Genomic DNA, 27,693 nt, shown 5'->3' with positions numbered 1-27,693 from the left:
AGTAAAAAAGCCACTGCATGACAATATTGTCATACCAACTCTTAATGCACTGAAGTGAAGCTTGGACCATGTTGGAAGGAAACAAGTCAAGAGTGAGAGCAGTGGAAATGACTTAACTGAGAGGAGCATGTGGAGTTATATGGAGAGACAGACTAACAAATGAGGAAGTGAAGGAGCACTGATATGTGGATGTGGATGTGATAGAAAGCATTAGGAGACATACATTGAGGTGGTTTGGCTATGTGGAGAGGGTGGAGAGGATGAAGAGCGAGAGACTAACGAGAAGAGTGTATGCCGGTGAGGTGGAGGGGAGAGAGACAAGAAGGCCATGGATGAGATGGAGGGATGGAATGGAGAGGTATATGAGAGAAGAGGGTGTGAGTTGGGAACAAGGCAGTGCAGTGGCACTGGACAGGGCGACATGGAGGCGATTTGTTTGTGGCCACCCCTTGCGGGATTGAGGCGTCTAGCAATTGATAGACAGATTATCTTAATCACTCTTACCATCGTACCACTATTTCTAGTATGATTACCTGGTGTTTCAGGTCACTGGCATCATCACTGTACTATCTTACAATCTTTAATCTTAGTTTTATTATCTTATTTTTCTTACGATAATACTATTTATCTCACTTTCTTTACCTTTATTATATTTATCAATATGATTATTTTCATATTACCAGTGCATGTATAATGACTTGGCTGGTTTGAAATCACATCAAATATTTAAAAAATTGTATTATCATCTATGTCTGGGGTCAAATCCCTAGTGCTAGGTCATGCTTATTACGATGGCAGTATCGCACACCCAATATGTAGGTCATACAATGAAAACCAGGGCTATAGCTTCTGCTTTTGGCAGTACAGTATCAATATTTCATATGGGTGTGGTATCCAAGGGTGTGTGCCTCACATCTGAGAAAAATGCATTCACTGTCTCCTCTTCCAAAATGCCTATGAGTTAGCATTAAAGTGCTATTGCTCAAAAAAATATCCTTACTCACGTGAACACAGGATTCCATAATGAGCAAAACAATTCAGACAGTGTCAGTATTCCATATTTCGTTATTCGTTGTGTCAAACTGACTCGCGCCACTTTAGTAAGGATACTTTTTGCGCAACAGTACACACCTTCGGCTTAATAATAATAATACAGTATGACCTCACTGCATGTGGTAGGTGGAGGCGCTCACCATCCACTCACTCGATGTAGTGCTGCTGTCGGGTGTCTGCCCTTTCCTCTCCTCCATCCTTCTTTCCTTCCATTCTCTTGTCTTCCTTTACTTCATTCTTTCCTTGTCCTTCTGCCTACGGGTAACTTTACACTCCCTCTTGCCTTTCTTTCCTTCATTCTTTCCTCTTCCTTCTGCTTGTGGTGACTCTACACTGAGTGACAAGCCAAATGGTTTCCTGTACACCAGGAAACCATTTACTACGCTGGGCGGTAAACATATAACCAAACATTGGCGCCTGGTGGTTTAGTGAGTAATTATTGTGCTCCAATCGGATTGAGCCAGTGAAGGTTTATATCCAAGGGATGGTTGGGGTTGATTGCTCATGTAGCGCCACTCAGGGATGAGTGAGGCTGGTCACTCTCATCTTAAATGCCGGGACCAACTGCCTAGCCCCGGGCTCCTACACTCCTCATGGGGCAATGTAGGATTGGATGATGGATGGATGACCTCACTGCAATGGACTTCACTAGACTGAAATTCGTTTTTTTTCAGAGACGAGCAACCAACTGGAATAATTTCTGTAAATCAGGAAAACTCTGAAATAGCTAGAAATAGTCCAGACAGCCTAACCTCAAGCTGGGGCGGCCATAATGTCAGCGCGGTTTTTGTGTTCGTGCGTTGGTTGTCCCCCCACGCTCTGCCTCAGTCTGACCCACATCATTTCCCCCACCCCCCCACATGACTTCCTCAGAAGTCCCTGACGTACTGCTTGAGAGTGACGAGTGATAAGTAAAATACGCAAAGTGAACATCTTTAGTTTGTAAGATCATAAATAATATGGTGTATAAAGTGTACAGTACAAAATTTGAAAACTGATTAAAATTAAGTACAGTACAACCACTCAGAACGCAAGGTACAAGCTACACCTCCAACTCCCGCCCATGATTCAGCTCCTGCCAGTGAAGACAATATGGAGGATGATTCACTGTACCTTGACGATGACCCTGAAGATAAAGGTTAATGATTTTGAAGGATATGGTCTGAAGGAACCTTCACCAGATGCTGAATGATGATACACGCGGCAAGGTGGGAGGGTGGGGGAAGAGTAGCATGAGCCAAGTGAGCAAGAATGGTTACATAAGAAATTATTTTTTTTTTATTACTTACGAGTTTTTCTGTGTCTAAGCCTTGCTCAAATTTTACTGTTATGCAAATACTGATAGTGCCATTTGAGAAAAGTTAAGAAGCAAATAAGATATTGCCACAAGTTAGAAGGAACTGGTGGGGTGAAGCAGGACTGTGACAATGACGCTTTTCATATACAAAAATATCTTCTTGTGTGTATTACATATAGCCTTTATTGAGTCTAAACCTTGCTAATACTATACTGTGTTATGCAATAAAGTATTTCTAGTGGCATCTGAGCAGAGTTAAGAGGTAAATGGGATACTGCCACCAGTAGAAGCAACTGGTGGGGTGAAGCAGGATGGTGGCCATGACACTTTTCATGTACGAAAATGTCTTATGAAGGGGAAGTACCTATGTCGCTTTTGTCGGAGTCTTGCTTTTTTCGGAATGGCTTGGGCCCCAATTAGTCCCTTCTAGTGAGGTTTTACCGTATGTTAAGTTCAAGTTACAGAAGGTGAAAGTGGCTGTGATTGTAGCATATGCACCTTGTAATGACAGGAGTGAGAAAGACAGGCTTTGGGGTGAACTGGATGAAGCAGTCGGAGAAATGCCCAGGAGCTATTAAGTGATCGTAATGGGGTGTAACGGAATACCAGGAGAAAATGCTAATGGGACATGACTGAAGGATATGTGTCAGGAAAGGCGGTTATGCATTTGTAACTCACATTTCAAACACAAAGATGCACAGAAATATACGTGGTATACAGGGAATGGGGATCGTGCTGAAAGGAGCCTGATTGATTACATGGTCGTAGAGAGGTCGATGTCGATGCTGGAAATGATGGCTGATGTGAGGGCCGTGAGATCGTCTGTCAGATTGTATTATTGTGGTATGCAAGATCAAGCTAAGAGGAGTGAGGTGGACCAGAAGAGTAAGGAGTATCAGGGAGAAAGACTGAAGTTGAGAAGCTGAGGACCAAAGAAATGGCAGATGAATACAAGACCAAAGTAGGGGAGGAGTTAGAATCAATGAACTGTAATGAAATGGATCTGGACAGCCTGTGGAATGCATATAGGGATTGCTTGGTTAGGAATGCTAAAGCGGTGAGTGGTGTGGAAAGAATAGCAAGAAAGAAGAAAGGTACAGCATGGTGGGATGGAGAGGTTAAATGAGCAGTGGAGGAAAAGAGGAAGAAGTGGCTAGAGTGGTTACAGGAGAGGGGTTTTATTGAAATAAGAACTGAATATACTGAAAGCAAGAAGCACTTAAAGAGACTAGTGAAGAGGAAATAGGAGGAGGTAAATGATGATCACAGAAGAAAAATGAATGCAAATTACTCTGTAAATAGGAAGTTATTCTGGAAGGAGATGCAGAAATGTAGAAGCGACAGCGGAAAGAAATGTGAAGGTGTGAGGATGTAGGTGGTAGATTATTAACCCATGGGGATGAAAGTAGGACCACATGGAAAGAATATTTTGAAAGTCTGATGAACGGGACAAGAGACAGCAGAGCCACTGTAAACATGACTGCTTTTTGGGGGTGTGCAGAGAAGGAATGTAGTGCCAGGAAACATTAGACTCACACAGGTGAAGAACGCTGTGAAGCGGCTGAAAAATGGGAAAGCAGCTGGGGTTGATGAGGTGCATGTAAAGATGATCAAGTATAGTGGAGATAAGGAATGAAGTGCCTGTTGGAGATATGTAAGAAGGCATGGATGAATGAAACTGTGCCAGCAGAGTGGAAAAAGACTGTGATTGTACCCCTGTACAAAAATATGGGTGAGCGAAGCGAGTGCAAGAATTATCGTGGCATAAGTTTACTGAGCGTGGTAGGGAAGGAATATGTAAGAATTATTATAGACAATTTAAGAGAGATATCAGAAGTCCTAGTGAGTGATGAACAGGGTGGCTTTAGGAGTGGCAGAGGATGTGTGGATCAAATATTTGCAGTAAAACAGATAGTGGCGAAGGCTTGTGAGAAGGAACACAAGGTGTTTTTGGTATTCATGGATCTGGAAAAAGCATACAACAAAGCAGACAGAGAAGGATTGTGGAAGGCTCTGTGCATGTACGATGCAGAAGGTAAGCTGCTAGGTGCCATCAAAAGTTTTGACAATGGTAGTGAGGAATGTGTAAGGGTAAATGGCCATCTAAATGAATGACTCACGATTGGTGTGGGTGTGAGACAAGGTTGTGTGATGTTCCCATGGTTGTTCAATCCTCTCCTCCATCCTTCTTTCCTTCCATCCTCTTCTGTCTTTCTTTCATTCATTTTCTTGTCCTTCTGTCTACAGGTGACTTTACACTCCCTCTTCTGTCTTTCTTTCCTTCATTCTTTCCTCTTCCTTCTGCCTGAGGGTGTCTCTACACTAAGTGACAAGCCAATTGGTTTCCTGTACACAAGAAAACCATTTACTATATTGGGTGGTAACCATATAACCAAATTATGGCACCTGGTGGTTTAGTGGGTAATTACAGTGCTCCAATCGGATTAAGCTGGTGAAAGTTTATTTCCAAGTGGTGGTTGGGGTTTACTGCTCAAGTAATGCTGCTCAGGGATGAGTGAGGCTGGGCACTCTCATCTTAAATGTCATGACCAACTTGCCTAGCCCTGGGCTCCTACCCTCCTCATGGGGCAACGTAGGATTGGATGACGGATGGATGGATGGGGTGATAAGAGAAGTAAAAACATTAGTAATGGAGAGTGGGATGGCATTGGTAATGAAAGGTGATGGATGGAATATCTCAAATTTGTTGCATGTTCATGATGCAGTACTACTTGCAAATACCAGACAAGAACTTGGTAGACTAATGCAGAGTTTAGCTGATGTCTGTGAGCATTGTGCATTGAAAGTAAATGCTGAAAGAGTAAAGTGATAGTTAATAACAGAGAAGGTGACTCCCAGTGTGATGTTACAATGAATGAAGAGAAACTGGAATTGGTGAGAGTTCAAATACCTGGGTACAGTGATGAAAAAAGAGAGGAAAATGTGCAAACGAAGTGGAAAGTAGAGTTTCACAAGTAAGGAAACTAGCTGGTCCAATGAAGGCCTTGATAAGAAACAGAGGCTTGAGTGATGCAGCTGCACGAGGCTTACATGAAGGAGTGTTAGTGCCAACTTTAACATGTGGGTGCGAGACTATGGTGTGGAATGAAAATGAAAAGTCAAGAGTAAGAGCAGTGGAGAAGGGACTGCTGAGGAATATATGTGGAGTACAGAGTAGACAGGATACGAAATACATGTACCGTAATGTGATTCATGAAAGATGTGGAGTGAGGAAGTCTGTGGACACCAGAATTGAAGAGAGTGTACTGAGACAGTATGGTCACGTGGAGAGAACGGATAACAATAGATTCGTGAAAAAGGTATATCTGAGCAAATCTGAAAGAGGGAGGAGGTGAGGGAGGCCAAGGGGAAGGTGGAGGGATATGGTGGATGAGTGTGTGAGGAAGAGAGGTGTGGAAGTCGGTGAGGCTAGGGGACTGAAAAGAGATCGAGCTGACTGGATGAATATTGTAAGAAGTGCAAGATCAGAGATTTGGCACCCCGTTTTAACGTGACAGTGTCAGGACTGACTATCGGATACGTCTATGCGAAACTACAGAATGTGGTGAATGTTTTTGGGTTATCAGATACATCCAGGATTCTGGGGGCTTGAAAGGTAAGTGAGTGGAGACATGGCCCATTCGACTGGACAAATTTGGGCTGTCTGGACGCTGCTACTCCTCATCCTGCCCTTGGGTGGGAAATGAGGTCCGGATGATGATCATGATGAAAAAAGGGGCATTTTGAAAGTTGCAAAACTCTGAAAGAGTTTTTTTTTCTCTCTCTCTCTCTCTCTTTTGGTTGTTTAGTCCGTTATGTAACTGGGCTCCACATATATTTCACCTGTTCTGCCACAAAATAAAACTTTTCTAGGATCAGATTATCAGTCCACTTACTCCATACCTGTCGTGTACTTGTGTATTACAATCATTCTACCTGGTTATCTAATCAATGCACTTAAAGATAAATTAATTATACAAATACAGTAGCCCCTCCCTATAACAGACCAACTAGGGTAAAGCCTCATCTGATAAAGCTGATAATCCATTATACAGTATCTGATGGTCCCCACCCCCGGAGGTGGGATTTCAAGCACATTTGAAAATAAATGAGTACAACAGCATATTCTAGTAGTCTCATTATAGATCAGTTTGTCATGTGATGAATCACTACAACGATAATTTAGAAGTTAGACCCTTTACTGGAATAATGATAAACAAAGTGATCGTAAATTCACTACAACGATAACTGTGATGGCCACCTCCAAGAATCTTGCATGGACAGGGTGGCACATGCAAGCCACCAGTCAGTTGTCTGAGCCAACATAGCTGCCCAGTGTTTACATTCACTGTGATCACATGCCTTTCATTCCATTTTGTGCATGAATGGGCACTGAAACACCATTGCTATTGCCACATAACAGTCTAAGCGCAGAACAAATAAAGCAGAGTGTGATATTAACCCTCCCAGACACACTCACTCGATTCGAGTGACGTCGCCTCCTTTGCGATATGGCACAGTCACTCGAATCGCGTGGTTTAAGCACCAAAATATTCGTCAGAAAAAAACTTATAGGCCGATTTGCGTGATTTTTGGGTGCGTCATAGGGTCGCCAAAGCTCTCTCGAGGTAAGTCATTGGCAACGCTGCTTTGCCTTATCTACCTCAGCCCGCTCCCTCCAACCTCAGTGTTTGTCGAGCAGTCAGGCGGTGGTGTTTGACAGCTCGTGGTTCCCTTTAAATCGTCCATAATTCTCCCCCTCTCGCCCGAGGCAAAGGCCCTATTGACTCAGTGAGATAATACATTGTATGTGAACATATAGTGACGTGATATTGTCGATGGAACATACATGTATGTACTGAAAAGCAATTCTGGCCGTTAGCAATCGTTGGGCCTTGGAGCCAGACGCATGGTCAGTGTAGCGGGGTTTCGCCACTCCGCCCCCCCGTAGGCCGTAGGGCGTGAGTGGAAATATGTATATAAATGAAGCCAAGGCATAAATATATATTGTGTGAAACATACTGTGGATGGCTTGGTGAAATTATGGAGCCAGCAAGCGTTACGTATGGCATGAAACAGAGTGTTGTGAAGGGGCAAACCTGAAGTCGGGAGGGGAGAATTACCGGTGTTTTAGGGCTGGAATTATTGTGATTCTGATAGTGTAAATGCGTATGGAATTGTATGAAATATACGTCAAACAAGCTGCGAGTTTCCGTGAACGAGTGTGGTGTGTGCTAAAAATAGCGTTGCCTCATACTCTCAGGGAGAAGCTGACACACACACACACTACATAACCCCTCATCTTCAAATTCCTGGTCTAACTGGATCAACACCCCTGAAGGAAGTGAGTTCTGCAAATTTTGTTGATATATATAATAATCTATTACCATTACCTCTCCAACTTTCAGACAAATAACCATTTTCTCCTACAGATTACACATATGAAAGAAAGTAAATCTCCACAACAGTAACTATAGAAGAGTTATGTTTATGTGTAGTAGGTTATAACAATAGGAAAACATCAATGGAAGATGTAACAGTCTGTACAGATAGGGGGAAAAAAAGTTGGTAGCATAGTCTTCAGGCAGGTGTGCAAGGAAAAAACAGTGTGTGTAAAAGTTGGTAGCGATCGGAAGAGTAACCTCACTTTGTCGGCCAATTACTCGAAAACTATTAGACTTATCGATTTCCTGTTACAACCATCATCAATAGCACTAAATTCTACGTAAGATCAATACCAGAATGTAAGCCTTTGGTAGCGTTTTGGGGGGTAAAAGGCGAGAGAAATGTTTTTGTTCCTAGCGGTTGTTGTGTGACAAGCGCTCGGAGTAATAACATCATTTTGTCGGCCAGTTACTCGAAAACTATTAGACATCGATTTTCTGTTACAACCATCATCAATACCACTAAATTCTACGTTTGATCAATACCAAAATGTAAGCCTTTGGTAGCGTTTTGGGGGATAAAAGGCGAGGGAAATGTTTTTCCTCGCGTTTGTTATCAGTGACATTCGCTCGGAGTAATAACCTCACTTTGTCGGCCAATTACTCGAAAACTATTAGACCGATTTTCTGTTACAATCATCATCAATACCACTAAATTCTACGTGTAATCAATACCAGAATGTAAGCCTTTGGTAGCGTTTTGGGGGGTAAAAGGCGAGGGAAATGTTTTTTTTCCTTGCGTTTGTTATCAGTGACATTCACTCGGAGTAATAACCTCACTTTGTCGGCCAATTACTCGAAAACTATTAGACTTATCGATTTTCTGTTACAACCATGATCTATACCACTAAATTCTACGTATGATCAATACCAAAATGTAAGCATTATGTTACGTTTTGTCGAGAAAAAGCGGTGGAAATGAGTGTCTCTTCGCGGCTGTTACCATTGATTGACGCTCGTAGTAATACTCTCACTTTGTCAGCCAATTACTCGAAAACTATTGGACGTATCGATTTCACGTTTGAACTATGATAAAGAGCAGTAAATTCTACGTATGTACAATACATAACTATGTAATATTTATGATAAGAATTCGTTGTTACGTAGGCGGGAACATTGCGTACGCCGTGCGTGCATCACGAAAGTCAATCACGGACGGAGTGCCTAGTACTTTCTTTCGATTTACTCGAGAACTATGAGGCGTATGGGGTTCATATTTGAGATGGGGAAAGCTGGTGAATTTGGGCATATTACTATGTAATAAAAACATAAGGTGTCTGGGAAAATTTAGCTATCAGAGGTCAGTGAATTTTTTCCGAAAATGGCTTTCAGTTTTTGGCCATTTTCTCGAAAAGTATACATCATATCTCAACCGGATTTGTTTCGTTAGAAAGCTGATGAAATTCTCTATAAAAACTTATTAGATCATTTTCCTGTATGATGGAAACATTCAAACGGCGATGTTGGGAAGTGAAAACAGTTTACTCGACCATGCTTCCAGGGCTAATAACTTTTTTTGCTGGTGTTTTCCTGTGTTTTGGTCCTGTTTATCAGATAGAACAAACATCGATGCCTACCTTGAGGAAGGTTTCATGGGAATACATGGATTTTTGGGTGGCGAAAATAAGGCAAGAATGTGTTTCATTCGCTCAAATTTGCCGCGCGCGCGCTCCCCGGCCGGGCGGCTTCGTAGTGAAAAATCGTGAGCCAGAAAACTTACTGAAACTTATCGTGCGCGAGAGGGTTAAGTGAAGTGATAACTTTTTGTATGAAATACTGAGACCTTAGACTTGGAATCATCTCTACGGTGCATACACGGCCTCCAAGTCAGCTGATGACAATGCCTCCTAGTTTGCTGAGTAAAGATGACTGACCAGTGATTAACTTTTTTTTTTTTAATGCATGGAAGAAAGAACCAAAGGCCAGCAGCCCATAAAATGTTCCCTACAAGAAAATACAAAAACAAGATTACAGAGAGCCATTCATTTCGAGATGCCTGGACCCACTGTTTGAAAGACCTGATATCATAGGTTGCCGTGATCACCTGACATTCATTCTACTGTACTTTGTGCATGACTGGCCACTGGAACATCACTGCTATCACCAAATAACAGTTTCACCATGTAAAACAATCTTACTAACCAGTCAACAATAGTCACTCCACCACCCTTCAGGCATTCCACAGCACACCCATCCATACCTGCAGCTTTCCCTGTTTTCATCTCCTTTACTGCCTTCTGCACTTCCTCCTTCGTGATCAAAGAATCATTCAACTCTCCCAACACATTTATTCCTTGCACCCTTCCATCTGCCACAAGCTCAGCCACCCTCTCCTCCTCTACATTTAACAATCTTTCAAAATACTCTGCCCATCTCTTCCTTACTGCATCCATCTCAATTAACATCCTTCCATCCTCTGCTTTTACTCGTTCTTCCTTCCCAGACTCTCCCTTTCGCACCCTTTTCACCTCCTTCCAAAACATTTTCTTATTCTGTTGAAAATTCTTATTCGACCGCCTACCCCACCTCTCATCTGCTACCACTTTAGCATCACGCACAGCCCTTCTCGCTCCATTCCTCTTTTCCTTATACCTCTCATATGACATCTCATCCTTCCTCTGCAGCCACACTTCATATGCATGTCTCTTCTCAGCCACAGCCATACTTACTTCCTCGCACCACCATTCACTTCCTTTTTTTACACCACCACCCACATGTCTCACACCACACACCTCTCATGCCCCACCACAGCACTCTTAAATAACTGCCATACCTCCTCCACACCGCCATTTTCCCGATCTTTCACTGCGTTCCACTCATCTTTCAATTTCTCCTGATACTCTATCTTTTTCTCTCTTTTATGCAACTCACTCACTTTCAAAACCTCCTTGCCACACCTAACTCTCCTAGCTCTCACCCATCTCTTACCTACTCTTAACTTTCCCTCCACCAGGTAGTGGTCAGACATACCTCCACCCTCCCCTCTCAGAACTCTCACATCCAACAATCTTCCTATTACATTCCTAGACACAACCACATAGTCCATCAAAGCTCTATCAACAACCCTTCCACCTTCCGTCTCACCCATGTATACTTATAAATATCTTTCTTCTCAAACAGCATATTTCCAATCACCATCTCTCGCTCAACACACATCGCTATCATTCGCTCCCCATTTTCATTTCTTCCAGGCACACCATGCATACCAACTACACCTTCAACTGCTACATTTCCCACTCTAGCATTCAGATCTCCCATCATTACCACATTCACAATTGCTCCAAAACTCTGCAAACACTCATCAACATCATTCCAGAAAGACTCCCTCTCTTCTTCATCCCTTTCACTACCAGGCCAATATGCACTCACAAACACTCACAACTCACGTTCAAATTTCGCTTTTACCCACATCAGTCTCGATGACACCTCCCTCCATTCAATCACACACTGCTGTACTTACCGGACTCACTAACAAGGCCACACCTTCTCTTGCCCTTCCTCTATCAACATCTGACGATCTTCCATTCACACTTCCAAACAGACTCACCCTTCCCTTTCATCTTCGTTTCACTCAAAGCTAACACATCCAACTTTCTTCTCACAAACATTCTCCCAATCTCCTCCCTTTTAGCCTCAATCGTACTACATCCACGCACATTCATAGACCCAATCTTCAGGGTACGGGGATACCTCCATCCTCCATCCCTTTCTCTGGCCTGTCTCTTTTTAGGAACTGAAAAACAGAGGAGGGGGTCCCTAGTCCCCTCACCCTGCCCCTTTTAGTTGCCTTTTACGACACGCAGGGAATACGGTGGCAGTATTCTTCCTAACACAACCTGGCCGCAGAGTAGTAGTACCACCCCATAGTGCGGCCAGATTGTCCCCCCAGCCACACCTGTTTCTTTTCCGTCTTTGTCCTTATACCATTCACGTTCCAAGAAATAATGTGGAGGTAATTTTGTGGACACTTTAAAAAGGAAGTGGATTCCATGTATCAATCACTGTTTCTTTTCGATAAAGTTTCTTTTCCGTCTTTGTCCTTATACCATTCACGTTCCAAGAGATAATGTGGAGGTAATTTTGTGGACACTTTAACCCCTACACCGCGGGCTTGTTTACCAATGACTTGCGTGTGCCGCGGGGTTATTTGGGCTCCGACAGACTCTCAAAAAATATTTGCCAAAAATCAGTTATTAGTCCTAGAATAATAAAATTACATATGCTTATGGCACATACCTTCAGCTTTCTCCTGGAATGATTGTTGAGCCTTCGTCGGTTACCGTAGGACTTGTGGAGACCTCTGAAGTAGGGTAACGAAGTCTCCACTTTACACTTCCCGACAACCCGTAATATGATTACCACAGCCAGATACAAACACTATAAACACTATTCTACAATTTTCAAGTAGTTTGGGATCCATACTCAAAAAAAAAAACACTGTGAAAGCAATGGAAATTACGAGTGCGTCTGATCGTCGCACTGGCACTAGTTCGCTCATGGTAGTCTGTCATTTATTATTCATAAAACCCCTCACACTTTATATTTCTATTACTATATAACGCTTATATATATCTACATTCTTTATCCATAAGTTTCCTTCAGTAGTATTAGTTTATTGTCACTGTAGGGATTCAATTTCTTTCAGTAAAATACGTAGCATTCACTTTCTCGTCCTGTATACTGGCACTGAGAGTGAATGTCACTTTCATCTTCACTCTCATAACTCATAGCATTCAGACATGCTAGAGTGAAACTTTCACTTTCATTACTCCTAGGGTATATACTCGTATTCTTATAATACTACTCATTTACATTTCTATTTACGTTCTCTATTTTATTTACGTTATTTACATTTCTATTTTATTTACACTGTGTTGTGCACTGTCACTTGAAATAACTTATAAAACTATTTTCCATTGTTCACGTATATTTACATTCATTACTTTCACTTGCTGTTTACACATTATTTACACATTATTTACAATTCCACTTGCACTGTTTTACTCAATAGAAAGATCGTAGTCACTCTTTTATCAATTGTCAGCCCTTTACCTCTTTCCACACGAGGTTTAGTAGGGGGTAAAGGTCACAGGGCCCTTGCATGGGGGTGAAAAAAGGCCCTGAAGTCAGCAAGAGGATGAGCCGTACCTCCTCTTCGGAATCTGAGAGAGAACTGCTAGGAGGGCCGGCCCGGGTTGAGAGGCCTACTTGAGGGTTATTCAGCACTACCAACGTAGCTCTTGAAACAGCTAAGCCTAGCACTGATATGATTGGCAGGAAATCTAGACAATACATTATAAATTTGGTAGTTCCAGGTGAATGTAAATATCATTTAGGCTTCTCCCTTCCCTTCTTACATGTATATTTATTACGAAAATAGATTAGAGGCCTACTTAGGAGATATATAATCAGAGCTACCAATGTTAAATCTTGAAACAGCTTTGTGTAGCACTGATATGATTGGCAGGAAATGTAGACAATACATTATAAATTAGGTAGTTCCAGGTGAATGTAAATATCAATCTCCCTTCTCTCCTTACATGTATATTTATTACGAAAATAGATTATACGGCATATTTCAAGGGGAAAAAAACAGCGAAAATTAGCGAACGAGTGCACGTGAGGTGTTGTCAGGTGATAATTAGCCAATTCCAGGTGTATGGCACTCTCACTTACCTGATTTCTTTCTTGTATATATTATTTGGTATAAGAATACGACATAGGGCTTATATCAATGGATGAAATCAGTGAAAAATTCCAGGGAAGATTTACTTAGCGTAGCATGGCCGGGCAGGCGAGAGGATAGGGTAATGGAGTGGGGGTAGGGAGGGGAGTCAAGAACGGGGAGAAATGGCTAAATTGTCAACAATGGATGGGAGTACAGATGAGATTAGGAGTGCTGACTAGTGTTGGACATTGTCAGTACTGATAGATGATACAAGCCCCCACTTGAAAGCCCGGGTGAATTCAAAATAACACAGAATCACAAAAGCGACGCCCCGCGGTATGATCCCTTGCTCCCAAGCGTCACGAAAGTGACGCCCCGCGGTTAAGGGGTTAAAAAGGAAGTGAATTCCAGGTATCAATCACTGTTTCTTTTCGATAAAGTTTCCTCTCTTTGGTGTCCAGCCTAATGAAGCATCCTCAATTCTCTGGTCGGTCCCTCTCGGCAGCCTCAGCATCCCTCAGTCTCTTCCACTCCTGCCTCACTGATGGATGAACATCTTTCTTGAAATACACCTTCCTAAATGGCTCACCTTTATCCTTTAGTTACTTTGCTTTCTGGAGTACTACATCTCTAATTCCCTTACTTGATACAGTAACTAGGATGGGCCCCTTCCTGCTGTTCTGGTCCTCACATCCGAGCCTGCGATGAGATCTGATGACAGTTTCTTCTCCGATCGTTTCCCACACTTTCTTAAGTTTTTCATCATCATTTGTTGCCCCGTCGAAAGCTTCCCTACTATCAGGTACAGTATTCCCAACACTATCAAATTCGTCTCTCTCACCTTCCGATCTACATTCTCCAAAAATCTTTGTTGTTGCACTATAATCTGGGCTTGCTTTTCAACTTTCTTCTCTAGACCTGCGAACGTTTGATTCATCGCTGCTTCCGATGACGTAAATGATCGCCTCATCTCGGTAATATCATTCCTTACATCAGATAGTTTATCCTCAAGCCGAGTTAAGATCTCTTGCTCGTCTTGTCTCGCCGAAAGTATACATTCAATTAACTCGTCTCTAGTGATAGTCTTTAACTGTGCTTTTTGCAATTTACAAAGCTCAGATAGAGAACGTGTTGTCATGTCTTATTAGTTCAGTGGTTAGGGAAATGAAGCAACGCAAGGGGGGCGGGGAGGGTGTGTGACATGGACGTTCTGGCAAAATGGTTTGGCTGACCTCACACTCCCCAGTCACTAATTAAAAGGTCTTCTTTTCATATAACTTTCCTTCAACTTACTTCAAAGTGTGTATGAAGTCTTCATCAACAGCACATAAAAAATTCACTGCTCCATGCTTCGCCATTCCGCTGCAATCCAATTAATTCTTACAGAGCTCCGTCACATGTCCACCCTCCACTACTGCCATTGGGGTTGAGGGGAGGGAGGAAAATACCGTGGAGCTATGTATCAATTAAAGGGTACCCAGCCCAACTTCTGTTTTTGTTAATGCTACTTTTAATACCACTGATTTTTAAAATTACAATAGTTATATCTCACTGTTTTACCTGATGGTGGGTGCAAGTGGGGGTAATTTATGTGGGGTTAGGTTGTAAAAAGGGGTAAAAGTGAGTTATGAAAAGTTGCCAGAACACATTGTACCATTATACACATAAACATATTGTCTGAGTGACGCAGATTTGGGTACCACGGTCCTTGTCCAGTCCCTATTGCCCATGGTACTCGAGGTTTGAGTGTATATACAAGAGCGAATGTAATTTTTTACAATAAATCAAAGGGCTGTATACTCTAGAACAGCATTTCTTAACCTGGGGGTGCTGCTGAAGTCAAGTTTAGGGGGTGCTGGAAAATGCAGCATATATTGGTCTGCTTAGTATTGGCATCACTGATATTTAATTTTTGGAGAATATATAAAATGAACTGTCAAGTAGTACTTCGCTTTACTTTATCCATTTTAGTGGTGTAGTACTGTAGCAGTGTAGCAACTGTAGTCCCAGTAACCCGATGTAAGGGGATGCTGGACAGTGCAGCCTTATTGCAGGGGGTGCTGAGGTAGGAAAAGGTTGAGAAACGTTGCTCTAGAAAATACTTGTGACTGCTATTCTGTGAGATGATAATCTGTCTAGGAGATTGTTTTAAATGGGGCAAAGCAAACCTGTCTAGTCTGGCCTCCAGGACGTATGGGGATATTTGGAGGTAATTTTGAGGCAAAAAAAAGTGCGTCTCATACACTGCGAAATACAGTATTCTGTCCACCCACTAACAAAAAATCTATTGTCAACAAGTAAAGATTATTTACAATTTCATACTGCTTAATTTTATTTCATTTAAGTGAATGGGAGGTCTTCTCAAGTTCTCATGGTAGCGTTACTATGAATGGGTGGTGGTGCTGCCTGTCACAAAAAACATCTCTCAGTCCACTCCTTATACCCTAAAAGGGGGATGGTGAATTGCAGAAGATGGGCAATTTCTGCCTGCAATCCAGGAGGCGCATGCTTTGGACAAGCCTGGGGTTGCTACTAGTACTGTAATACTATTTGGAAATTCGAGGCAATGCACAACTACTTATACAACGGGTAGTACCTGGAGGTAGTAGCGGACAGGCAGATAGTGTGGTGGAGAAGATGGCAGGTCGAGCATGTAGCGGGTTAAGTCAGCCAGGCAAGTGAGGCAGCGCTGGATGGACTCCTTCCCACTCCCCTCACTCCCTGCTGCTGTTTCATCATCTACAAGGAAGCATTTATTTTGCTCTAAAACACTGTGAATGGCAATTTATCCATCTATATAGATAGAGACAGATATAGACAGAGAGAGAAACAGTAATTAGGTGGCAGATGGTTGGTTACCACTGACCCTGGGAAGTACCAGCATGAGTGAAATGTTGCTACAAGCTTGGCAAGAAGACAGGTTACCAATACCCTCAGGTGGGAAACAATGAGCCACAAGTACAGTTGCTCAATGATTTTTATGCTGAGTGACTGCACACAGAATTGAATACGTCGCCCAAAAATACAGTCACTCCGTGATCTTTCTTCCAAATGACTGTCCATAAGGTCAAAGTCCATACATCTTATTACACATATCAAATTTCTCTTTTCCTAAAAGCTTCCAGCAATTGTTGGGAAGTGATTAATTGGTTTTGGCACCTGGTTTAGCTTCTAGGTCAAAGAAAAAAATCAGCTGTGCCATGGTCAACATGAATGCAGGGATTCTTTAAGAGGAAACATGACAAATGCGTCTATATATATGTTACCAGCACTGCGTGAAACTAAGGTACTATACAGAATGCCTAGGTATTCTATAGAATGTCCAGCAATTTTTGTCAAAGTATGAAATAAGTTTATTACAAAAAAAAAAGAAAGAAAGAAGAAGAAGAAGAAGAAGAATCAGCTGTGCCATGGTCGACATGAATACGGGGATTCCTTAAGAGGAAACACAGCAGTATGTATATATACGGTATTTATATACATTATATATATATATATATATATATATATATATATATATACAGTAATCCCGCATTTTTTGCGGATTTTTTGTCTACGGTTTTGCCCTCTCGCGGATTTTCTTAGCATTAATAAGTTCAACTAAAATATCCTTGAATATACAGAAAACAAAAAATTTGAAATTCCCGCAACTTCCAATTGTAGCGCGGTAAACTCACGCCACCCTCTGTCCCTTTCCCGCGGCCCCTCTGCCAGTGTTACCATATCTAGCATAATTTTATTCTTTTAGCATAATTTTGATCAAATTTTCGAGTCTGGAATATTTTTTAGCATATTAGAAGTTTTAGAATCATTCTAGCATAATATAGAATGGAATGGAATATTTTTGGAATAATTTTATAAAAGCTACAAATCAGAGAGAGAGAGAGAGAGAGAGAGAGAGAGGGAGAGACGAATAAGGTAAGATGTTTGAATAGTTGGTTACTTTCAGTTTGGGCTTGGTTGGGTTGGATTAGGTTAGGTTAGGTTAGGTTAGGTTGGATTAGGTTAGGTTAGGTTTTAGGTTAGGTTCGGTTTGGTTCGGTTAGGTTAGGTTAGGATAAGTTTGAGCTTTGTACTTTACCCATGAAACATAGGTTTTTCCGATGGATTTTGGTATGATTCATTCGATTTTCAGCTTCATTTCAGTCGGAAATGACCATTTTCTGTGTTTCCCCCCCTCCCTATAACCCCCGATTCCCCAAAGATCCCCCATTATTGCAGGGGGATGGGGGGGTCATATCTCAAAATCTGGTTATTTCCGACGGAAATGATGCTCAAAATCGAATGAATCACATCAAAATCCATCAGAAAAACGTAAGTTTCGTGGGAAAAAGCAGTATGGGCAGAAAACCGATATTTATCCTCTTACTGTATGTAGGTTCATTTTAATATTTTCATAGTAAACAATACATAATTAATATGTTGCACGAATATGTATAGAATTTTATCATTTAGCTTCAAGTTAGCATAATTCATTTTTTACTTGGAACAAATTTGCTCAATCTAGCATAATTTTTTCACTGCCCTAGCATAATTTCGTTGTTTGGATATGGCAACACTGCTCCCTGTCCCGCATGCCTCAGTCCACGCCTGACTGCCTCACGAGGCTGGTGTACTTGCAACCGCACTATGATATGAGCCTCTTGCCTCCCACTTGCTTTCCACATGGCCCCAGGACGTAAGCCAGCCTCACCAAAGGCTAATAATACAATTAGTAAGAACTCCAAAGTGACAAAACGATCAAGAAAAGTTATGACCTTAGCAGAGAAAATTGTGTTACTGGACAAGCTAAGAAACGACCGTAGGAGTGTTTGCTATCACCAGTTAATGCATCTTTTTATTTTGTACTGTTTTGTGAATAAATGTGTAGATAATTGTGTATTACAGTACGGTGTTTACGTTTTTCCTTCATAATGGAGTATGTACTTTCAATCTTGTAAGAAGGTATTTCGGGATGACTATGGAGGTTTCGGGACAATTCGCAGTCACAACAAACACAAAACAATTCGCCTTCATTAATGAAGATAGCTATGGGTGACGCTAGAATATAATTCAAAGGCGACTACAGCGAGGAAGAAACAAGTTAATTATTGAATAAAGGTGCAACTAATAAATAATATCCAGAACCTACGCTACTGAACATAGACTTTGCTGGATCCCCCTGAAATATAGTTATTAAAGTATTGATTAATTAATAATAAGTATATTGATAAAAGTATTGATTAGTATATTTATAGAATTGCGGGGAATCGTCCAGGGTGCGAATTGTTCTGAAGGGGAATCGTCCATGTTTTGACGGGGAATTGTCTGATGGCGAATTGTCTCGCAATCAGTATGGACATGGACTGTGTGATGGGCAGCATGGTGGACACAAGTGTAAGATTCAATTGTTAATAGAGTATTTGCGGAACTGACTTTTCGCGGGGGTTACAAGAACGTAACTACCGCGAAATATGCGGGATTACTGTATATATATATATATATATATATATATATATCTATCTATCTATCTATATATATATATATATATATATATATATATATATATATATATATATATATATATACAGTAACCCCTCCAATATCCGGATCAATAGAGCCATAGGCAGGTCCGGATAGTGGTCCTGTCCGGATATTGGGCCCCAGCTTATGGACTAGTACTTACGGACCCTAACTCTGAAAAACACCTATACAACTCCCTCTGGACATGCATAGCACCTATTTAAGACCCAAATCACACCAATAAGGGACATAAAAGACTGAAATAAATGTAAAAGAACCATAAAATGAGGTTTTAGAGGTGAGTTTATACAATATTAAACATTCTGGGTACTTACAAGTCCCTTGGTCTTGGACTGGTTTGAACCGCCAGTTTGCAGTCCACAGTTAATCCTCTGCACTCTAAATTCTAATTTCTTAACACTGCACAACACTGTAAATTCCTGTGTGTTCTAGTGGCAAGGTATTGCAGTTTATTCACTGTTTATTCACAAAAAACAAGCACCTGTGGCTTGCACTGTTATGAGTATCTGCTCTCCATCGGAGTTAAGCTGTGACTGTTGATGTTGGTGGGGTAACAGAGTTGCCAGATCGCAACAGCCACATTACCAATCTCCTCAACTTTCATTGTCAAATATAACTTTTCATTACCAAATTCGTAAAGCTAGCATATATTCTTCACTAATTATATATACAAGTGGAAATACATGTAATCACTCTCCTTATAACTAACACCATGTTGATTATTTTCACACTATGTAGGGTAGCAGATTAATCAGAGAGAGCAAACAATCCACCATCTCCATCCTGTGTATCCTCATACATGTGAAAAATCCATTTGGTAATGCATTATTCTAATGCATTACCAAACGAATTTTTCATTACCAAATTGGCCCACACTTGGTAATGAAAAATACCAAATGGCAACCTGACAGGGGAGGGGGGAGGGGGAGGAAGGAAGGGGTGAAGGGACCATGGTGTAACAGCTGTTTGGCGCCAGGCGGGAATTTCAAATTATGGGAGGGAAAAAAGTCAGATTTTTTTCGAATTTTTTGCAGTTTTTGGCCCATTTTGGGAATATTGGATCCCAGGAGGATTATGTCCGGTTAGTGGGGATGTTCGGATATTGGGCGTTCGGATATTAGAGGGATTACTGTACACTCAACCCTCGGCTATCACGGGTTCCACTTTAGCATATCTCGCTATCACACCTATATAAAAAACTACCCAAGTACCTCTATCATGCACTAAATGCCTGATATCGCACACCGCAAATGTTCGAAAATTTCAAAAAGGCCAGGCTCCAGTGCTACACCCAGCTAACAAAAGCTTCACTCCGTGATTGGCCGTGTGACGTCGACACCAGCTGAGCGCTGATTGGCCGCCCGACCGAGTCTCCTACCCACCAAACCATTCAAGTGCGCGCCCTCAGACTGTGAACAGTGATAGTTAGAACAATAACCTTTTTTATGATATGACCATGGCCAACGAACCCTCTCCCCGTCCCCCTACCGTCACCCAACATAATGCTCCAGCACCTGCAGGGAAATAAAGAAGAGGAAGAACCTATGTTATGCAGATAAACTGGAAATGTGAAACTTATAGAGAACGATGAGACCAAGCGAAGTGTGGGGAAGAAACATTACATCAATGAATCAACTGTGAGGAGTATTTATAAGAATCATGATCACATCATAAAACATGCTCATTTTTAGACTATTATATATTAATATGTGGTACAAAAAAGGTATCTTAGGGGTAAATATTGAGGTAATGGCACCAAGAATTATTACCATAAGTTCTTCAATTCGGCTATCATGGTTTCGGCTTTAGCGCAGCCATAACGGGACCAATTGGGAGTGATAGCCAAGGGTTGAGTGTATATATATATATATATATATATATATATATTTATGTATATATATATATATATATATATATATATATATATATATATATATACAGTAATCACTCCAATATCCGACGTAATAGAGCCATAGGCAGGTCCGGATAGTGGTCCTGTCCGGATATTGGGCCCCAGCTTATGGACTTGTACTTATGGACCCTAACTCAGAGAAACATCTATACAATTCCCTCTGGACATGCATAGCACCTATTTAAGACCCAAATCACACCAATAAGGCACATAAATGACTGAAATAAATGCAAAAGAAGCATAAAATGAGGGTTTAGAAGTAGGTTCATACAATATTAAACATTCTGGTGACTGGCTCCTGGACTGGTACTTAGGGACCCTAACCTAGCCTAACTCAAAAAAACACCTTCCTACTGCACATGTACTTATGGACCCTAACCTAGCCTAACTCAGAAAAACACCTTCCTACTGCACATGCATAGCTCCTAACACCCTATTCACACCAATAAAGGACATTAAAGAGTGAAATGAGGTAAGTATGGTATGGAAAAAAGTACAGTATGAAACATTCTGCCTACTTACAGCAAGTCCATGGCCACCTCGATGAATAACCGCCTCCTCTCGGACTCTGACAGTAAGAAGGATATCCTGAAGCACTTCCAGTACACTGTTCATGAGGTCTTGCACTGAACTTAGTCAATCGCACACAGAAGTCCGTTCTCTTCACAGTGTGCACTCTTGTCTAACTAATGCTCCATTGTAACTTACTAAGTGTTGCACTCTGCACTTTAACTTTTCCCATTCTTCTAATAATTTTCCAAAGCAAAAACAAACAAGTCTATTTACGTTAAATTTTGTTCCAAATGAGTCTTTTCTCTCACAACTGTAAATCCTTAACACAACACACTGTTTTTTTCACTGCACAACACTGTAAATTCCCGTGTGGTCTAGTGGAGAAGTTCTTGCTGTTTATTCACTGTCAGAGTCCGAGAGTATCACTGGCAGGTGACCTAGGGGTGCATCGCTGGGTCGTGGTGATGGCGTACCCACTGCAGACGACTCTGAAGACAGCCGCAAACTCACGTCGAGCAGTGACTCCACCGTGGCTGATGTGCTGGGCTGTGGCTCGGAGCATGAGGGCCTGTCTTGGGGAGGCAACGGAGTGGAGCCAGGGCTGGGCACAGCGGGGGTCACAGGCCTGAAAAAACTGTCAATGGTTGATTGACGCAATGACCGACGATTCTCACGATTGATGATGCGCTGCCTGAAAGCACGCACTTCCTCCACAAGTCCCAAGGGCCCCATCTCCGTGTCGCAGTCCGGGTGTTCCAGGTAGTCTAGGACGAACTCTAGATGTTTCCGGAGTGCGCTCAGCTTGGGGATGGCTGGAGTAGTGTCCTGCTGAGAGGAGTCCACATCATCATCGCCTTCCTCGTCGGAATCTTCAAGCTCGGTACTGACACCTGCCACTGAAGACACGATCTCGATATCAGACAATGTCTGATACCCAGGATCGCCCTCGTCGTCATCCAACCACTCACGAACATCGTCCACATCAACATCGTCGCCGTGCGTACGTAGCCATGCATGGAAATCATCCACGTCAAACCCTAGAAAATCATACTCCACATCCGTTCCGAGAAGCAGACGAGACCAACCATTTTCCAGAGTCTTCACAGGGACTTCCTTCCATGCACTAGCCCAGTTGTACAGCGCAGACTTGATGTTGTAGCAGCGAAGGTTTTCCAAAGTCCGCTGGCCTCGTGTGTCCCGTCCCTCCCTGCGCTCGTCCTCGTCCTCGAGAACAACCATCACCTTGTCCAGGAACTTCCTTCGGTATAGGCGCTTTGTTGCCACGATCACTCCTTGGTCCATTGGTTGGATGAGAGCAGTCGTATTAGGTGGCAGAAACATGCACCTAATCCGGCCATTCTCAGCAACCAAGTCCTTGTCGCACGGGTGGGCAGGTGCATTGTCGAGGAGAAGGAGGGCCTTTACCTGGTCGCGCGAGATTCCCAGTGTCTTTGTCTGGTAATTGATGACCTCCTTGACGATGTGGTGGTGGAACCAATCTCTGAAGGTCACAGCTGTAAACCACGCCTTCAAAGAATGGTACCAGACGACAGGAAGGACATCCATCACCCCACGAAGACACCGAGGCTGCTTTGCGCGGCCAACAACAACGGGCTTAAGCCGGTGCATGTCATTAGCATTGGCACAACACAAAGCAGATATCCGTTCCTTGGAGAGCTTGCGGCCAGGTACACGCCTCTCCGTCTCCTCGGCTAGAGTGTTCGTTGGCAGAGAGCAATAGAATAAACCAGTTTCGTCAGCGCTGTAGACTTGACCAAGAGTGAAGCCCTCCCTGTCAATCAAGCCCTTCACCTTGTGCTGAAACTCGTCAACTCCATCCTCGTTAGCATCCAAAGCTTTGCCATGAGCTTTACGGTTGGTAAGGCCATGCCGTAACTTGAACGCAAAGAGCCAACCCTTGGATGCCTTGAAGTCTAGGGCGTCGTGAAGCCTGGCAAACTTCTCAGCAGCAGCCTTCAGCTCCGTTCCACGTACCATCACACCAGCAGCACGTTGCTGTCGATACCAAATCAACGTGGAGCGGTCGATTTCCGCAAACTTGGGAGTAAACATCACCTTCCTCTCCACGTTGCGTTTGCTTCTCGACGAGAAGTCAGCCGTGTACTGCATGAGTTTGTCTCGGGATCTCTTAATATCAAACAAAGTAGATCGGGCCAGGTTGAACTCGCGGAGGATGCAGGAAGAAGACCACCCCGCATCTACTTTCTCCAATATCTCCCGTTTCTTCTCCAGAGTCAACACCACTCTCTTCCTTTTCTCAGGTGGCGGGACCATCATCACACCCACTAAGAGGAGGCCCGAGAGCAGCAGGAGTGCCTGCAGCAGGTAAGGCACCACCACAAAAGCGATCACGTGGGCAGCCATAATGACGAGCGTGCACTCGCGGCGAGAGACAGGCGGAAAATGGGGAGGATGCAGCGGCGCTCTATCGGACGTCGGAGGAATGACGCGCCACAACAATGCTCTCCCGCGCCGTGCACGGTGAGTTCAAATTACAGGTGGGATTTCCCCCCCCCCCCCGGACCATTTTGGGAATATTGGATCCCGGGACGATTATGTCCGGTTAGTGGGGATGTTCGGATATTGGGCGTCCGGATATTAGAGTGATTACTGTATATATATATATATACACACACAGATAGGTAGATAGATATCCTTTTTTTTTTTTTTTTTTATGTGACCGACTCTGGGCATAGGCTTCACAGGCTGCTCTCAAGGCCCAGTAGTCCTCATACATACCATACACCTCTACACGTCACCACTCTGGCGCTATCACCCACCGTCCATATTGAATACATGCTAGGGTTGTCTCACACAGGACTGGTGCATTGATTTTAGTGGAGGTATTTTTACGACATGTCGACGGGTCTTCTGGTAGTTCAGTAAAGTCTGATATTTAAGAAATTCAAATCATTAAACTGTTCCCTGCCCCAGCCGGGATTTGAACCTGGGTCTGGTAGGATTCCAGGCCACCTTTCTACCGACTGAGCCACCAGTATGTATATACAGGTATTTATCCATCCATCCATCCATCATCCAATCCTACACTGCCCCATGAGGAGCATAGGAGCCCGGGGCTAGGCAGTTGGTCCCGACATTTAAGATTTTATATATATATATATATATATCATCATCATCATCATCATCATCACCAGCCGTTTGAGTATCCACTGCAGGACTGGCCTATCCCGACCGAAGTCAGGACGATACAGCCAATGTATCTCTACCATGTGGCTTAGGCTGTCTGGTAGAGATTGTATGCAAGGTAAGAAGTGCTTGTAAGTGTAACTGTAGTGTTGGAGTGGCTTTGGATGTGTGTGTAGTCTGTGAACCAAGTGTAATCGGCCCACGCAAGCCGACTGGACGCATGCATACTTTACAGTAAGCGACACTGGTTCAACCACAGCACCCCATGTGTCCGCCAATGCAGTACGTGGCCGGGTGAACCCTCCCAAAGTTTATTACCGTGGCGGGACGCGAACCCTGGTCCACCCGTGTACGAAACGCACACTGTACCACTGTACCACAGAGGCTCCATATATATATATATATATACAGTATATATATATATATATATATATATATATACTGTATATACACTCGACCCTCGATTTGCCGGACTAAAAGGGGGATAGACCAATCCGGGAATGGCAAAAGTCCGGCCCCACATACCAATCCCTGGACTATTACCATACTTTGTCCGAATTCTCCAATATTGTCCGGCAATTATTCCGATAATCTAGAGCATTCTGGAATGTAGGCTACCTATACCAACATAACTAACGTACACAATACATAAAACAATAACACTGATGCAATAACAATAATAGTTGTTGATGAGAATGTGGAGGGTATGATAGAAGAAGATCAGAAAGCTGAGGAAAAAGAAGAAAATGAGCAAGGAATGGAGCACCACAAGGTCAGCCAACCACTAATCAGCTGACCGAGATACAAACAAGCAATCCTGGACCAATTTGGTAATTTTAATTGGAAAATGCCTAACAACTCACCTTGACAGACTTTTGTTTTGTAATAATTATCGATTTACAATGCAGATACATTTTTTTTTTTTTATTCAAAATAAATATTTATGCAAAACAGAAATCTGTCAAGGAGTCCTGATGACCTGAAGGGGATATATTTACTAACACTGGCCAACCACTAATCACCTGATTGAGATACAAGCAATCATCGAATGTGATCTCAATCTTGGACAGAATCGGCAATTTTAATCGGAAAATATTTTAATCTTTATCACCACGTAGGTTTGCACACCTAATTATTTGAAAGTCAGTCAAAAATTTGTGCTTAATTTAATTATTAATACAAAATCAGGATTCAGAGCAAAAATTTCTTAAAGTTAGCAGAAGTGTTTTGCCTCTAGCCAAACAACTCACCTTGACGGACTTTTGTTTTGGATAAATATCGATTTACAATGCAGATACATTTTTTTTGTGCTCAAAATAAATATTTATGCAAAACAGAAGTCTGTCAAGGTGTGCTGACGATCCGAAGGGGAAATATCTGCTAACACTGGCCAACCACTCATTAGCTGACCGAGATATAAACACTGACAATCTGAAGGGGTAATATCTGCTAACATTCGTGCACTTTAGCTCTGAAACCTAATTTTTAAACTAAGTTATAGTAATATAGGGGAGGCGGTGGCTGAATCGGTAGAGAGGTGGCCTGCAGTCCTGCTGGACCCAGGTTCGAATCCCAGCTGGGGAAGGGAACAGTTTAACCCCTTAAACGCGGATCGTCTCGTTTGCGACGCTCGGCAAAAAGGACATAACGGCGGATTGTCGCATTTGCGATTCTAGTAAATTTTGAATAACCGCGGGCAAGCAGGCTCCAGCTGGTATTGTCTATCAGTACCACCATCCTTTAGCTACAATTAGCATACTTTACCCTTGTACTACTGACCTCAGTTGTTGCCAAGTATCGCATTTTTCCCCCCTCCCCCCCTCACCACGGCCCGGCCAGCCTGGCTGTGATACATGGCAGCGCTCTGAGCACTCAGAACTGAAAATCTGCACTCTCCTCTCACAAGCAGTTTATGCTAATAGGAAACGCTTGTTTCCCCAGTTGTAACACTAGCTTTTTTTCTCACGGTTTGCCCCTGTTTAGCGTCAGTTTACCGCAGGCTTTCAAAGTGACATTATGGCGAGTTCTAGCTCTTCCGAGTCAGTGCAAGCGGCCGACAGGAACGAGAATAAAGTGGCGGGCGTAAGGCAGAATAAAAAGGGCGCCGTGGTGATCTTTTGGGAAGTAATATAATTGAAAATAATGTAGTATACATGTTTTTAGCTGTGAAAATGGAAATGTTTGTTGAGTGACGGGAAGACCGCCGCCACGGTGCATGTCGGCCGTAAGCTCCCTTGATTTTAGCCTTATTTTCAGTGCTTATTGTACAAATACGGATTCCAAACTACCTTTACGTTGTAGTATAAAGTTTACTGAGACAGAATGAGGCTGTGGTAGAGGGGAAACTGGGTTGCTGGAGGTGTGAAAGTGAAGATTTGGTTACCCAACTTTGCAAGTCTCCACAAGTCCTTGGGTAGTCCACGAAGGCTCAACACCTGTCTCTGGAGAAAGCTGAATGTAAGTACTATCTGCCATACCAAGTATAATGTTCTAGGGTTAATCTCTGATTTTTGGCTAATATTTTCCTACAGGTACTCAGACCGTGATACAACCCCGCCACTGGGGGGGGGGGGTCGACTGTTCACGGCCGCGTTTAAGGGGTTAAGGATTTGAATTTCATAAAAGCAGACTTTCATGATCTACCAGATGACCCGCCGACATGTCATAAAAGTACCCCCGCTAATACCAATGCACCAGTCCTGTATGAGACAGCCCTAGCATGTATTCAGTATGGACGGTGGGTGTTGGCGCCGAAGTGGTGACATGTAGAGAGGTGTATGGTATGTAGGAGGACTACTGGGCCTTGAGTGCAGGCTGTGAAGCCTCTGCCCAGAGTCGGACACATAAAAAAAAAAAAAAAAAAAAAAGTAAAATTTTTTAAGTACATTTCAGATAATTAGGTGTCTATGAGCCACCGTGGCGAAAACAAATTATAATATTTTCCAGTGAAAAGTGCTGATTCGGTATTTAGTCACACTGAGACGGGTGAGCTAAATGAGTAGGAATGGATCCTATTGATTTTGTTAGCAAGAAAATATATATACATACTTTTTTATTACCTATGAATATTATTGTGTCCAAGCCTTCCTTAAACTTTACTGTGTTATGCAATAAA

General features: G+C 42.6%; 1 protein-coding gene across 1 annotated transcript in view; it reads right to left on the bottom strand.

The window, feature by feature from the left end:
* Positions 1-27,693, bottom strand: part of Smg5 (Smg5 nonsense mediated mRNA decay factor) — a 179,230-nt gene that overhangs the window by 100,737 nt on the left and 50,800 nt on the right. The window contains exon 4 of the mRNA XM_080277945.1: positions 16,059-16,201. Within this exon, the coding sequence (XP_080134071.1) occupies positions 16,059-16,201 (143 nt within the window). The remainder of the gene's footprint in view (positions 1-16,058; positions 16,202-27,693) is intronic.

The sequence above is a fragment of the Coenobita brevimanus genome, chromosome 71 (genome assembly GCF_032717465.1).
Source record: "Coenobita brevimanus isolate Jiangsu-jjx chromosome 71, ASM3271746v2, whole genome shotgun sequence".
Classification (NCBI taxonomy): domain Eukaryota; kingdom Metazoa; phylum Arthropoda; class Malacostraca; order Decapoda; family Coenobitidae; genus Coenobita; species Coenobita brevimanus.
The sequence above is the reverse complement of the archived record's forward strand: the minus strand, read 5'-3'. Positions and strand labels throughout refer to the sequence as shown.